This window comes from Labeo rohita, chromosome 25 (genome assembly GCF_022985175.1).
Source record: "Labeo rohita strain BAU-BD-2019 chromosome 25, IGBB_LRoh.1.0, whole genome shotgun sequence".
NCBI classification, from domain to species: Eukaryota; Metazoa; Chordata; class Actinopteri; order Cypriniformes; family Cyprinidae; genus Labeo; species Labeo rohita.
This window is the reverse complement of record NC_066893.1, coordinates 5,386,417-5,401,784: the sequence shown is the minus strand read 5'-3', so window position 1 is coordinate 5,401,784 and position 15,368 is coordinate 5,386,417. Positions and strand designations below refer to the sequence as shown.

The window sequence follows — 15,368 nt, the reverse complement described above, 5'->3', positions numbered from 1 at the left end:
ATAAAATGTTATTTCAAAATGATAATTAATGCTATAATTAATAATACAATTTGGTAATTGCTGTTCTAAATTAAAATACAGTTCCTAAATGTAACCTTTAAATTAGGGCTTTCAAACGATTAATCGCGATTAATCGCATACAAAATAAAAGTTTGAGTTTGCCTAATATATGATTGTGAACTGTGTGTAATTATTATGTATATTTAAATACAAACACGTTCATGTATATATTTAAGAAATATTTACAAGTAAATGTATTTATTATAATTTTTATGTCATTTATATTATATATAAATAAAAATATTTTGTACATAAATAACATATTTCTCTTAAGTATATACATTAATTGCATAATAATTACACACAGTACACACACATACATTAGGCCAACTCAAACTTTTATTTTGGAAGCAATTAATCACGATTAATCATTTGACAGCCCTAATTTAAATAGATTTGTTGATTTTGTGAATCTGACTTTACTTTGGGTGAGTGATGTTTACATTGTCCAATCAGAGTTCTTCTTCACAATCTAAAATAAAAGCATTAAAGGACAGATTTGAAGATAGAGTACAGGTGGTAAATCCAGTATAGTATATAGTATGAACTGACATCTGTGAAATTACAAAAATTACACAAAATACCCAAAGTCTATACAAGAGCCAACAGATAAATTATTCAATAGAGAGATTTCAAAACAAAGCAAAACCTGCAACTTCAAACAGATTTTAATTATGAACACAAGAATCTAGTTCATCTACTTTTTAATTGGAAAGCTCCACTCTTGTTGTTTTATAGCTCTTTGATATTGTATATGGTGCTCTCTAGTGTTCAAGGTTTGTAGCCATTTTACATCTTGCCGCTCACTTGCGCCCCCTAGCTGATGTTTGAGCACTGCATTAAAACATTCATCTTCCACACTGTAGGTTCAGAAGAAGAACTATCGACAGGAGAAGAAGAGGGTCGCCAAAGAACTGTTCAGTGCACTTAAGGATCCAAGTGTGGTTATTATGTCCAACTGGCTAAAGGTTGGTAAACCTCAATGGTTTTCATTTTAACATTGAATAATTTGGAAGTAGTAGCTTTAAGATGCACTTGGATCCGTCAGATTCGAGGGACATTGAAGAGTTGGACGAAACTGTGGTGCGTCCTGAAGCCTGGGATTCTCCTGATTTACAAGACACCCGGTTCAGATCACTGGGTGGGAACGATTCTTCTCAATGCCTGCAAACTCATCGAAAGGCCTTCAAAGAAGGACGGATTCTGCTTCAAACTCTACCATCCGCTGGACAAGTCCATATGGGCCATGAAGGTTAGATAAGACCATCTCTAAAATGGGTTTGCTTGACCTCCTCATTGGGATTAAAGGGGTCCTATTATGCTCTTTTACAAAGTCTTGATTTTGTTTTGGGGGTGCACTAGGACATGCTTTCATGCTTGGTGGTTCTAAAATCGCATTATTTTTAACATAATTTACATTATTACAAGACATTTCTCCCAGCCTGGCACAAAGGCTTAATTAGTTCCGGGTTTAATGAAGGCCCACCTTCCAAAAAACTAAATGTGTTGTGATTGGTTACACCGCTTAGACGGTGTTTCGGTGCTGCCACACCCCTTGTAAAAGAAGCAAATTCAGTGTACAACTGTTAGAGCAAGCTAGATTAAAGTGATTCTTACGTTTTAAATATGGATATTTTTCTTACAAAAACGCATTGATTCGCTACCAGAACGCTTTAATTAACCCCCTGGAGGATAAATTTTAATATAACTCTGATTGCATTCGTCAGAAAGAAGGAAGTCATATACAGCTAGGATGCATGGAGGGTGAGTAAATAATACGCTACAGAAGTGTTGGGTCCTATCCTCAGCCTGCGAGATCGCCAATACATGATATTATTGTGCTAATGCATTTAATCATTTACATACTTAGTTTCATTGCCCGAAACCAGCTCCAGCATAAGACTAAAAGCAGCCTAACATTATCAAAGAACATTATCACTCATTAGCCTAACCTATTCTAGTGCAAGTTTATGCATTTTAAAAAACACTCACGTTATAAGTGAAGCTATCTACACTGTATGATGAAGAAATCTCTTACCACACACTGCACACGTCTGCGGCACGTTACGGCTCCAACACGGCAACCGGAGTAGATCGTGACTTCAGCATGTGTTTCAAGCCCCTGTACTGTTACAGCTCTAAAGTGGCCACTCTAGTCAATGCTTGTGTTTATACCCGCCACGCTGCGGCTCATTGAAGCAGCTGTCCGTGCTGCATCACTAAAGTTAGGCTAAACCCCCACCTCGTCCCTACCCTCCCTTCAACAATTTGAATTTCCGTGGGCGGGATTTATTTTAATGATATTGTAATGGGCCGCGTTGTGACATCATTGCATGTGTAAAACAAACGCTGTAGTCCAAAGGAGCCGTTCGTTGTAGTTCTTGAAAAGAGATTTTTTTAAAAACGAAATATCTCCCTTTGAAGTGGACTTTGAGATTTGCAACTTTGTAGATCTTTTTTATGCCCAAAGATACACTGGCTAAAGTTCAAAAAGTGAAAAAGCATAATAGCACCCCTTTAAAGGAGAAGTCCACTTCCAGAACAAAAATGTACAGATAATGTACTCACCCCTTTGTCATCCAAGATGTTCATGTCTTTCTTTCTTCAGTCGTAAAGAAATTATTATTATTATTATTATTTTTTTTTTAAAAGAAACAATTCAGGATTTTTCTCTATATACTGGACTTCTATGTTGCCCCGAGTTTGAACTTCCAAAATGCGGTTTAAATGGGATTTCAAACGATCCCAGCTGAGAAAGAAGGGTCTTATCTAGCGAAACGATTGGTTATTTTCATAAAAATAATACAGTTTATATACTATTTAATGTCAAACGCTTATCTTGTCTTAATCTGTCTGGACTGTTTTTGTTCCGGTTCATGACAGTTAGTGTATGTCGAAAAACTCCCATCTCATGTTCTCCCTCAACTTCAAAATCGCCCTATATCACTGTTTTACTTTTTTTGTTAAGGGTGAACATTCTTTGCATGTTCACTTTGCAAAGACTGTGTCTGTACTTCTGCAGCGATGTAGGATGATTTTAAAAATGATTTTTAAAGGGAAAAAAAAACGATTGTAGTTTTTCGACATACCCTAACTGTCTTGAGTCAGAATACACAGAGTTCAGGGAGAGAAAGGCAAAACGAGTGTTAGATTAAAAAAAAATATATTTAAATTGTATTTTTTTTTAATGAAAATAACTTATCATTTCACTAGATAAGATCGGTTGGGATCGTTTGAAGCCACATTTAAACTGCGTTTTGGAAGTTCAAACTCGGGGCACCATATCAGTCCATTATATGGAGAAAAATCCTGAAATGTTTCCCTCAAAAAACATAATTTCTTTACGGCTGAAGACAGAATGACATTAACATCTTGGATGACAAGAGGGCGAGTACATTATCTGTAAATTTTTGTTCCGGAAGTGGACTTCTCCTTTAATGGGTATCTGTGTTTTTTCAGGGTCCTAAAGGCGAATCTGTGGGCTCCATCACTCAACCTTTACCTAGTAACTACCTGATCTTCAGAGCAGCGTCTGAATCTGATGGTGAGCATTGGTGTTCGTCTTCCATAAAACTGTCTTTTCAATGGAGTCTGTTTGAGGATCACAGCTTGTGCTTTTCTCCAGGACGCTGTTGGATGGACGCTCTAGAACTGGCTCTGAGCTGCTCCAGTCTGTCTAAGATGACGGCGAAGAGCGGCAGGGATGGAGACGTGAGCGGCTCCTCTGAGTCCTCACACATACTGCAGCTGCTGCAGAGCTCGGCTCTCACCGACCAGGACCTGCTGCAGTGAGTTTGATCTCTCTTCACATCAGATAGAGAGCAGTGAAATTACATGAACATATTTGTAAACATATTGTGGCATCAGAATTGTTCTCATTAACTACAATAGGACTAAACTGATGCAAAAGTAATCTTTTTTTTTGCTGCTAAACTGTTTTCCACAGATTTTGTGTGACTAAATGTAAATTATAGTGTAGAACGGTATTTGGTTCCAAACATATTTGTGTATGATACAATATGAGTAAATAGTAAGTAAACTGATTCTCAAATTTCTCAAGTATCTATGGTTTATGATTGGCACCATAACATTTGCATTAACTATTTGACTAAAAGTATTTGTTTAAACAGTAAGATTAAATTACAAGTGGGAAATTTTCAAATTTTTGTTGTTCTCTAAAAAAAAAAGAGGATTTAAAAAAAAGTATGTACCCTCCAAAAAATAGCAATTATTGATAAATAATATTAAATATGAAGTATTTACAGAAAATATGAAATATGCACATCAGGTATGATGCGACTAAATGGCATGGTGTATGAACGTATAGATTGTTTCTGGAGAATAGTTTTTAGTACACTAAATATTTGCAGAAACTACAGTATGACTCCAAATAAAATGACCGGTTTTTGGACAATTACACAAAATTTGAAATATTCACGATTTTGGCAAAAATACTACTCTATGACTAATCGAGATAAAAGTTATTAATTCACAGATTTTTTTAAAGAACAGTTTTGGTATCAGTATGACTAAAGTAAAAGTGACATTTACAAATTATTATTGGTTAAGTTTTTTTGGTCAAGTCTCTGATTAAAAAAAAAAGAGCAATTTGTTTGTTGCAAATTATGTATAAAAAAAAAAAAAAAAAAAATCGAAAGCAATTATCACTACATGATATAAAATATGAAATATTCACACTTTTGGCAACATGGTGTATAAATGTATGAATTATATTTGGAGAAAAGTTTTTAGTACCCAAAATACTTACAGAAACTAAAACAACAGCTTAAAAAAAAAAATGTGTATGAAATGTTCACAATTTTGGCAAAAATGTAAACTATTTTTTGTCACCAAAACTATTTGCATTATCTACTGTATGACCAATTGAGACAGACGTTTTTTTTGCCGTAAAGCTGTTCACATCAAATAGACTAAATTACATGAAAATATAAATTATTCAGATAACAGTTCTTTTTTTTTTTTTTTAATCCAATTTGTATAAACTACAATATGACTAAATTGAGACGAACATGAAATATTCTTAAATATTTTATACATTTTTTGTTGTTCTCAGACAATACAAAAAGGACTCTGCAATTGAACATTTTACAAAATAATATCCTTCATATAAAATTCAGGTAGCAAAATATTTTGGATTTGTGAAGGAGTTCATGTATCTTCTCACTGAATCCCCATTTTCAGAGCCTTGGTGATTATAAGGACAAATTGGGTTTGAATCTACCTCACATTGTGTTCAGATACAATCTTTTGTGTATTTTGAAGTGATGTTGTAGTCAGCCACCTTCAGATTGTGATACCTATTACTGTTAATTACCTTAATTACCTTTAATGCATTAAATGGATGTTTAATGACTTAATGGACATTAAACAACACCTCAAAATCAATATAAAATGCTTTTAATGTTTTTTGTACATGCACAGAACTGTAAACTCAGTTTGTACACCTGATTACAGCAAATACTGTTTGACGTCGTCTCTGATTATACATATATAAAAAATTGCATGTCTGCTAAAACATCTAAAGCAGAAGCTGGAAAGTGTTTGCTTTGATGAACTGACAGTATGCTTTAATATTTCTGTATAGTTATGTTGGTTTTTCTGATCTATTTGTAATTTGGTTTTTAGCATGTTGCTATTCAGTGGCTTGACAATCAACATTTCCCCTTAAAAAAAGTTTATTTTTATTATTTATTATTAGACAAACAGTGTAAAAATAATAATAATAATAATATTAACTGTTATTATTATTGCATCTTGTGTGTGTGTGTGTGTGTATATATATATATATATACACAAGATGCAATAATAATAATAGTATTATTATATTGTATTATACAATATACAGTATTGTACAGTATTATTATACTGTGTCTCTAATAATAAATAAATAAAATAAATATAATAATAATAATAATAATAATAATGTCTTTAATTATATATAATAAGAATAATAATGATAAAATAATACTGTCTATAATTTTATATATATATATATATATATGTGTGTATATATATATGTGTGTATATATATATATATATATATATATATATATATATGTATATATATATATATATATCATCAACATTTCCCCTTAAAGAGTTTATTTTTATTATTTATTATTAAAGACACAGTATAATAATAATAATAATAACTGTTTATTATATTATTATTATTATTATTATTATTATTATTATTATTATTATTATTATTGCATCTTATATATATATATATATATATAAATTATAGACAGTATTATTTTATCATTATTATTCTTATTATATATAATTAAAGACAGTATAATAATACTAATAATAATAATAATATCCATCAATCAAAATTAATAGCTACATTCCCAGGCCCATAACCATGACACCAAACATTAATAATTAATTTACAAAAAAAAAAAAAAAACTGATAAGATTCAAACTATATGTAAATGACAGCGTTTCTGTACCTGAGAGGAAGAAAAATAGTAGAAGTTGTTTGCCAGCAATATGCTTCAGCTGTCAATCATTGATATATTCCAAACCCCGCCTCTTTCTAGCCGCTTTGAAGCTCTCGTCCAATCAGCTGTGCCCTACAGGTTTACGTGACGGGCAGAGGAGCAGGAAGAGATGAGGAGAATGTAAACCCAACACCACCATCAGCACACACACACACACGCACACAGGAGCGTCAGACAAGCTGTGAAGCAGGAAAAACAGCTTTGGAAAACACATTACTGCAGAGCTTTCCTGTGCAAACATCAGACTAAACAGGAACTGTAGAGAGAAATCACTGTGTTTCGCCTGTAAACGCAGACTGTTTCACAGAGGTGTTCTCAGTATTTGTTTACCAATCTTTGGAGTATCAGGAATAATATATTTTTGGCAAGGTAAGAACTTGTTTTTTTGCTTGGCTCGCCGGTCGTTCTTGCTGACAGCCAGTGACGCAGGACGTAAGCTGGTTTTCCTGTGATCTCTGGTGGACACAAAGAGATGATTTAATGTCACGCTTCTGCTCTGATTGCTCTTTTTACTAGTCAGACGATTCGTATTTCTCTTTAGGGAGTCATTGCCTATAGCAGAAATTTTAAAAATAACGTTCATATAATGAAGCTCTTGTGACCATGGTGACAACCCTGTCATTTAAATTACTCGCAAAGATGATCATGCGGTTTGTTGCTTTGGCAACTGATCTGGTTTTGAATGTGAACACAACAAATCTCACTGAGATAAAGCAGAATAAACAATTCTTAAAATAATACAAAATAATAAATTGAAAATGCAGCTAAATCAGATCTCACATGCTGATTTGTTTGTGTGTATTTGTTAAAGGTTGAATGACTCCATGTTGGAAAACCATATGGAGAACGACGCCAACTCGGACAAATCGGAGAGGGAGGCGCATGAAGACTCGGACAATGCGGCCAATGAGAACGGAGGCAGATTGACGGAGGAGAGCGATATGGACCAATCGGATGACGTCTGCCTTCAGGCCACGGTGTTTGTGGAAGAAGCCCATGAAGAGATGGGAGAGGTGAAACATTAATATGGCTTCATCACAGTCTCTGTTTGGTCTCAATGTACTGCCTTGTCTAAGCAGAGCTAGTTAATTATGCTTTGGTTACGCAGTGATGCATTAAACACGGTCGATAAAGACAAGATGAAACAAAGAGAAATTGTGTCTTAGTCAATTAAGATGTGCCCTAAGTATTGAATTGAAGAAATGAATAGGACTTTTAAGAAATTGCAACTATTCATCGATGGATTTTTATTCTGCAAAAACTGAAAAATGGGTGCGTTGTCTGATCTGAAACATTTATGAGAACAAAATATTTTCATAAACTACGATAGGACTAAATTAAAAGCGTGTAAAATACATTTTGAAATTTTATTTAACATATATTATTCTATATTTATTCTATATTTCTTTTGTTACATGATCCTTCAGAAATCAGTCTAATATGCTGATTTGGTGCTCAAACATTTCTTCTTATTATCAATTTCGAAAACAGTTGCCCTTCACATATTTAAAAAAAAAAAAATATATATATATATATATATATTATAATACAAAAATATGAAATGAAATAATATATTCTATAGTGCTGGGCAATGATTAATCAAGTGTTTGTTTACATAATATATGTGTGTGTACTGTGTATGTTTATTATGTATATATAAATGCACAGACATGCATGGATATATTTAAGAAAAAATGTTATGTTTATATATTAAATATATATATAATATAAATTATATAAATGTAAATACATGTGTGTGTGTGTGTGTATATATATACAAACAATAGATTTATTTATATATTATTCTAAAACAAACAATATATTTATTTTAAAATAAAATTGTATATTTATTCTAAAATAAAAAGTATATTATTATAAATTAAAATAAAATGTATCTATCTATCTATCTATCTATAGAGAAAGAGAGAAAGTAAAAGTGTGAAATATTGGCCAAATTTGTGTTGTTCTGCTGCAAAAAAAAAAAAAAAAAAAAGCAATCGAGCATTTAAATAAAATAATTTTGGCACTAAAACTATTCATATCAGCACATGAATTAATCGCAAGCAATTTCTGTCACAATAAAGTACTATAGAACTAACATAATTAAATAAATAAATCAATATTGACAGAAAGATTGTGCAACTAAATGACCTGAAAGTATAAATTAGACCATTTTTGGTACCAAAACTATTTGCATAAACTACAATATGACTAAAATAACAAACATGAAATATGCTTAAACATTAAAACAAACAAAAAAAAAATCCTGATACTGCAGTTAAACATTTATCATAGCCTCCAAATAATATGAACAGTTATTGCAGTGGTATATTTTTGAAAAAAAAACATTGTCTGATCTGAAACATTTTTGAGAATAAAAAATATTACTATTAGTATTAGTAATTAGTAGAGGTGTAACGATACATGTATTCGTACTAAACCGTCACGGTACGGGCATCTCGGTTCGGTGCATGAGGCCTAACAACGAATACAGGCAATTCACCCTCAATCCAGAAGGGGGCACCCGCCATAATGTAACTCTGTTTGATAACCGCCAGCAGAAGAACAGCGGATGTCAGGAGTTGCGCGCTTCAAAACAAATACCACTAGACAGTGACCATGTGCTGATTCTGAACGCGTCTCTCACTGACAAAGGAGTATAATGTTACTTTAAAGGCTTGCACACTCAACTGCGAAATGGAGCTTTGTGCTCTTGTGTCCTACCTCCCTCATTAGGCACAAATCCAAATATTTCTTATCATATTTGCGATGCATCCAAATGCTAAACAATTATTTATTATGTAAATTATAGACTTTGTACTTCAGTCGCGTTCCTACTGATGTTTGATGTTTGGTTCACTGTGCTTTATTTTGATAAAGTACCAACTGCGCTGTCAAGTTAGCAATGCTAGAAGCCTGGAACTGATATGTTTTGTGTTTGTGTGCGCCGGCGCGATTAACTTTCCTCATACCAGCAAAATCCACTTAAACAAAAAACAAATAGAATGTCACTTTCTGCCATTTGAGTTTACTTTTGTCACAAAACTGAACTGAAACTCAGCAAATATAGGCTACGTTATGTGTCGCACAGTTTTTTCCCACTTGTCTATTAGTTAACTACATTGAATATATTTCAAGTTTTTATTCCTTGTATGTATATATATATGTAAAGCAGATTTTATAACCTATATATGACATTAATTTGATATAATATTTAGTATTTTCACATGTAGGTGGAAAAAAAAATTAATTTTGTACTACTGTCTGTTTAACATGAATGAAAAGAAACCTAGCATAGTAGATTTGTTTTTTTTTTTTTGTTGTATCGAAATCGTACTGAACTGTGACCCTCGAACCGAACCGTGACATCTGTGTACCGTTACACCCCTAGTAATTAGTATTTTAGTTGTTTTTTTTTTTTTGCTATGAACTTGCATTTGCTACAAATTTATAAAATGTCCATCCATACACACAAAGAAAAAAATGTTCCTAATTGCATCTGACTTAATAAATTGCTTAAAATTGAGTGCTAAATTAAAGTTTTTTTTAGGGAATTATATATAATTGATGTATTATAATGGCTTTTTTGTGGCTTAATTATTACAAAGTAGTTGTGCATATAATAATAGAAATGCATATTGTGATAGTCTGTTTATCTGTACATTTTAATATTTTGTCTATTTATATTTAATATAATTGTCTATCTATACATTTCATTTGGTGTGCGCATGAGAACATGTCTGTTTTTGCCTTTAAATCCTGAATTGTTTGTCATTTTTGACGTAGGATGAAATCTACAGAATTTAGAATTAAATCTGATCATATGTGCGTTTTATAAATGAAGCCTCTTGTTGAGAAAAAGCTGTTTTGTTCTACATAGGGGTGGTCCGCTTTACGGTGACAGCCATTTTGAGATCACATGACCAATATTGTCTAATATTGAACAATTTTAGCTGCAGAATGAGTTAGTCATGCTTGTGAATATGGTATTTCCATGACTGCATTGTTAACAAAACATTTGGTTTTATGTGATTCTACATCCACACCAATAGGGGTCAGTATATCGTCAAAGAATACTGTAGTATTGGACATTGATGAAGACAAAAAATTGGCACACCTTTAAATCAGTCAATAACACAAGCCACTTTTATTTAAAAGAACATGAAGGACAGTAGGTATCTTTTATGTTTACGTTTATGCATTTAGCAGATGCTTTTATCCAAAAGTGACTTGAATTGCATTTATGGTATACGTATTTTCTGTTGTCATCACAGGCTGGCGAGGCGTCTCAGGTCGAGACGGTCTCAGAGGAGAATAAGGGTTTGATTTGGACTCTCCTGAAGCAGCTGAGGCCAGGGATGGACCTGTCCAAAGTGGTTTTGCCAACGTTTATCCTGGAGCCGCGTTCGTTTCTGGACAAGCTGTCGGATTACTACTATCATGCCGACCTGCTGTCCCAGTGAGCAGCTCTTTATCATCTCTACTGCGACCAGACGCACTTTACTAGACTAGTGTTTGTTGAGGAAGAGATAATGATATATATTTGTGTTTCAGGGCTGTGATTGAGGAGAGCCCGTACTGCAGGATGAAGCAGGTCTTGCGCTGGTATCTGTCCGGCTTCTACAAGAAACCAAAGGCGAGTTGAGTGAAATCCAACAATTTTTGGATTGAGAATATTAAATCAGTTTAAATTAGTCAGTTTCCATACATATCACATTAAAACACCAAAATATACAACTGTTTTTTTAATAAAGTCTCTCATGCTCACCAAGGCTGCAAATTTTTATAAAAGCGGTAAAAACAACATTAATGTTGTCAAACCTTATTATAATAATAAAAAAAAAAAATACTATAATGTAATCAATAATTTACTAATATTATTTTCCACTTTTCAGTGTCACATGTTCCTGCAGAAATCAGTCTGATATGTTCAAGAAACATTTCTTGTTATTAACAATGTCAAAAACAGTACTGTTTTTTTTATTTTTTTATTTTTTTCTGGAAGCTGTGAGGATTTTTTTTTTTTTTTTTCATATCATATTTCAACAACACTGAATAAACAATATTTATTCTCAAATAAAGTTATTCTAAAAAAGTATTTATTATAAAACAGAAATATGAAATAAAATAATGTTCTAAAATTAAGCTATAATTAATTTTATAAAACAAAACAATATATTTTATTTTAAAATAAAATTGATATTTATTGTAAAATAAACATTTGTATTATTATAAAATTAAAATAAACATATCTGTATATTTAATTGGATTAAAACACCAAAATATACAACTATTCAGAAGGTTTTTTTATGTATTTGAAAGAATTTACAGATGTTTACCAAGGCTCCATTTATTTGATTAAAAATAGAGTAAAACGGTCCGATTTTAGGAAATTGAATTTCTATTTCAAATAACTGTTTTCTATTGTAATATATTTTAAAATATTAATTATTCCTGTGATGCAAAGCTGAATTTTCAGCATTATTACCCTAAGTCTTCATTTTTAAAGAAATCATTCTAATATGATTATTTGCTGCTCAAGAAACATTTCTTGTTGTTGTTGTTGTTATTATTATTATTAGTAGTAGTAGTATTAGTATTATTATTATTTATTAGATATTAGTATTATCAACGTTGAAAACAGTTGTACTGCTTTATATTTTTGTGGAAACCGTGAGGATTTTTAAAAAACTATTTATTTATTTATTTATTTATTTATTATATTTTTTATGATAAATAGAAAGTTCAAAATAACAGCATAAAGTTATTAGTTATTCTAAATAAATAATAATTTATTATAAACGCATGTATTAAATAAAATAATATATATCTAAAATAAAAATGTAATTGTTATTTTTATTTTTTATATATATTTTAAAAATATTTTTACTTATTAAAAACAATTTATTTATTCTAAAATAAAATGTATATTATTATATAAATAAACAAACATTATATAAATAAACTATATGTGTAACTGGATGAAAACACAAAAATATACAAATGTTCAAAAGTTGTAAAAAAAAAAAAAAAAAAAAAATTCAGTGTATTTGAATGTATATGAATGTTATTTTTACCAAGTCTGCATTTATTTTAACAAAAAATACAGTAAAACAGTTTTTTTTTTCTTTTATTTATTTATTTATTTATTTATTTATTTCATTACTTCAGTCTTCAGTGTCACGTGTTCTTTCATAAAATATTCTAATATGCTGATTTGCTGTTCAAGAAACATTTATCACTGTTGAAAACAGTTTTTGCTGCCTAATATTTCTATGGAAGCAATAATAATTTTTTTCAGGATTCTTTTATGATTATAACGTTCAGAAGAACATCATTTATTTGTTTTTATGATATTATCATTATTATTATATTTGTTGTGTAACATTATAATGTCTTTACTTAATGCATCTTTGCTGAATTTATGTATTAATTTCTTTTTTAAAAACATGTATTTATCATTAGTTTGTGCGTATGGTTTATATTTACACTTATTGTGCATTTCGTATGTGTCCCAGGGTCTGAAGAAACCGTACAACCCTATTCTAGGAGAGATGTTTCGATGCTGCTGGCTGCATCCACAAACAGACAGCTGTACATTTTACATGGCAGAGCAGGTGAGACTCAGTTCCAGTTAAAATACCTGACATTGCATTAAATCTAATGATCAAACTGAGCGACATTTAAAAACAATATACTGATGTTCACACAAGTTATTGAACACTTTGTGGTTGTCTGAACGTCTGTAGTGTGTAGTGATCACTCTGTCTCCCTCTGCATACACTGTAAACTTGACGGCAGTCTCTGTTTGTAATAATAATGGAAAGCGATAAGCTCGTGTGATAAGCGCTTGACTTTTGTACTTTCAGGTTTCTCATCATCCTCCCGTTTCAGCTTTCTACATCAGCAACAGGAAGGACGGCTTCTGCATTAGTGGAAGTATTCTGGCCAAATCCAAGTTTTATGGTATACGGCGTTCAGTTCAAATACACTGATTTTAATACACAGCATTTGTGCTTTTGTTGCGTGATGCTGGTTGTGATTTCAGTGTGATTTCTTAAAGGGAACTCGCTGTCTGCTATACTCGATGGAAAGGCCAGACTCGTGTTTCTGACCCGAGACGAAGAGTACGTCATCACAATGCCCTACGCTCACTGTAAAGGTAATAGACTTTATTCTCAGTTTACATTTCATAAGTCATAAGCCTAAATGTGACCCTGGAGCACAAAACCAGAATTTTCTAAATACTTTGATCTTCCCCGTGTTTTTTTTTCCTATCCTAACAAATGAAAAGCTTATTTATTCTTATGACTGGTTTTGTGGTGCAGGGTCACAAATTTCATAATTAAACCATGTGCTGAAATTAAATTATATGCATTTATTATTTGTCAATTAGTCTTTATCATCAATTAAAAACATACTACATTATTTACTGACTCTCATACAATTCCAAATTATTACAATTATTGCATTTATTTATTTATTTATTTATTTATTTATTTATTTATTTATTTATTTATATTTTAATGACATTAAGGTAAGTAAATAATAAAAACTGTCAACTATTATTATTATTATTATTATTATTATTATTTCATTTTTATATTTTTATTATTTCATTTTATATGTATTTATTTATTTATTTATTTTAGAATATTTAATTGTATTATTATTTGCAATGACATTAAGGTAGGTAAATAATAAGAAAACTGTCAATATTATTATTATTATTATTATTATTATTATTATTATTATTAAATTCTAAAACAAAATTATACATTACATTACATTACATTATTTACTGACCCTTATGTAAATCCAAAAAATGTTTATTTTTTTATTTTATTATCTAATTTATATTTATTTATTATTTAATTTATTATGTTTTTTAAAATAATTAATTGTATTATTATTATTTGCAATGATATTAGGGGGGAAAAAAAGAAAACTGTCAACATTTATTAATATTATTATTATTTATTAAATTCTGAAGCCAAATTATGCATTACATTTCATTATAAAAAAAAATCTACATTCTACATTATTTTGTCATTATTTACTGACCCTCATTTAATTCTACAAACGTTTTATTTTTATATTTTGATTATTTAATTTTATATGTATTTATTTATTTATTTTAGAATATTTAATTGTATTATTATTTGCAATGACATTAAGGTGGGTAAATAATAAGAAAACTGTCATTATTATTATTATTATTATTATTATTATTATTATTATTATTATTATTATTAAATTCTAAAACAAAATTATACATTACATTACATTTCATTATAAAAACAAATACTACATTATTCTGTCATTATTTACTGACCCTTATGTTATTCCAAAAAAAGTTTTATTTTTTTATTTTATCTAATTTATATTTATGTATTATTATATTATATTATTATATATTATATATTATATATTATATATTATTTGCAATGATATTAAGAAAAGAAAATAATAAGAAATAAGAAACTGTCAACATTTTATATATATATATATATATATATATATATATACACATACATACACACACACACACACATATATATATATATATATATATATACAATAAACAAAAAATAAAAACAAACTATATTATAAAATAAAATAAAAAAAAACATAATTTATTCTAAAATCTATTACTTTTTTAAATGATGTGTTTGTTTTATTATTAAATGTTTTTATAAATAATATTAAGAATAATATATTTATTTTTATATAATTTAATATATACAATGAGAAAACTGTCTATGTTAATGTTAATAATAA

At 30.0% G+C, this 15,368-nt stretch overlaps 1 protein-coding gene across 2 annotated transcripts in view; it reads left to right on the top strand.

Moving 5' to 3' along the window:
• osbpl5 (oxysterol binding protein-like 5) overlaps positions 1 to 15,368 on the top strand; it is a 62,863-nt gene that overhangs the window by 36,855 nt on the left and 10,640 nt on the right. For both annotated transcript variants that reach the window (XM_051099293.1, XM_051099294.1), the window contains exons 5-14: positions 927 to 1,028; positions 1,109 to 1,312; positions 3,520 to 3,604; positions 3,686 to 3,848; positions 7,399 to 7,600; positions 10,862 to 11,046; positions 11,142 to 11,223; positions 13,106 to 13,204; positions 13,457 to 13,553; positions 13,651 to 13,749. In XM_051099293.1, coding sequence (XP_050955250.1) covers positions 927 to 1,028; positions 1,109 to 1,312; positions 3,520 to 3,604; positions 3,686 to 3,848; positions 7,399 to 7,600; positions 10,862 to 11,046; positions 11,142 to 11,223; positions 13,106 to 13,204; positions 13,457 to 13,553; positions 13,651 to 13,749 — 1,318 coding nt within the window. The remainder of the gene's footprint in view (positions 1 to 926; positions 1,029 to 1,108; positions 1,313 to 3,519; positions 3,605 to 3,685; positions 3,849 to 7,398; positions 7,601 to 10,861; positions 11,047 to 11,141; positions 11,224 to 13,105; positions 13,205 to 13,456; positions 13,554 to 13,650; positions 13,750 to 15,368) is intronic.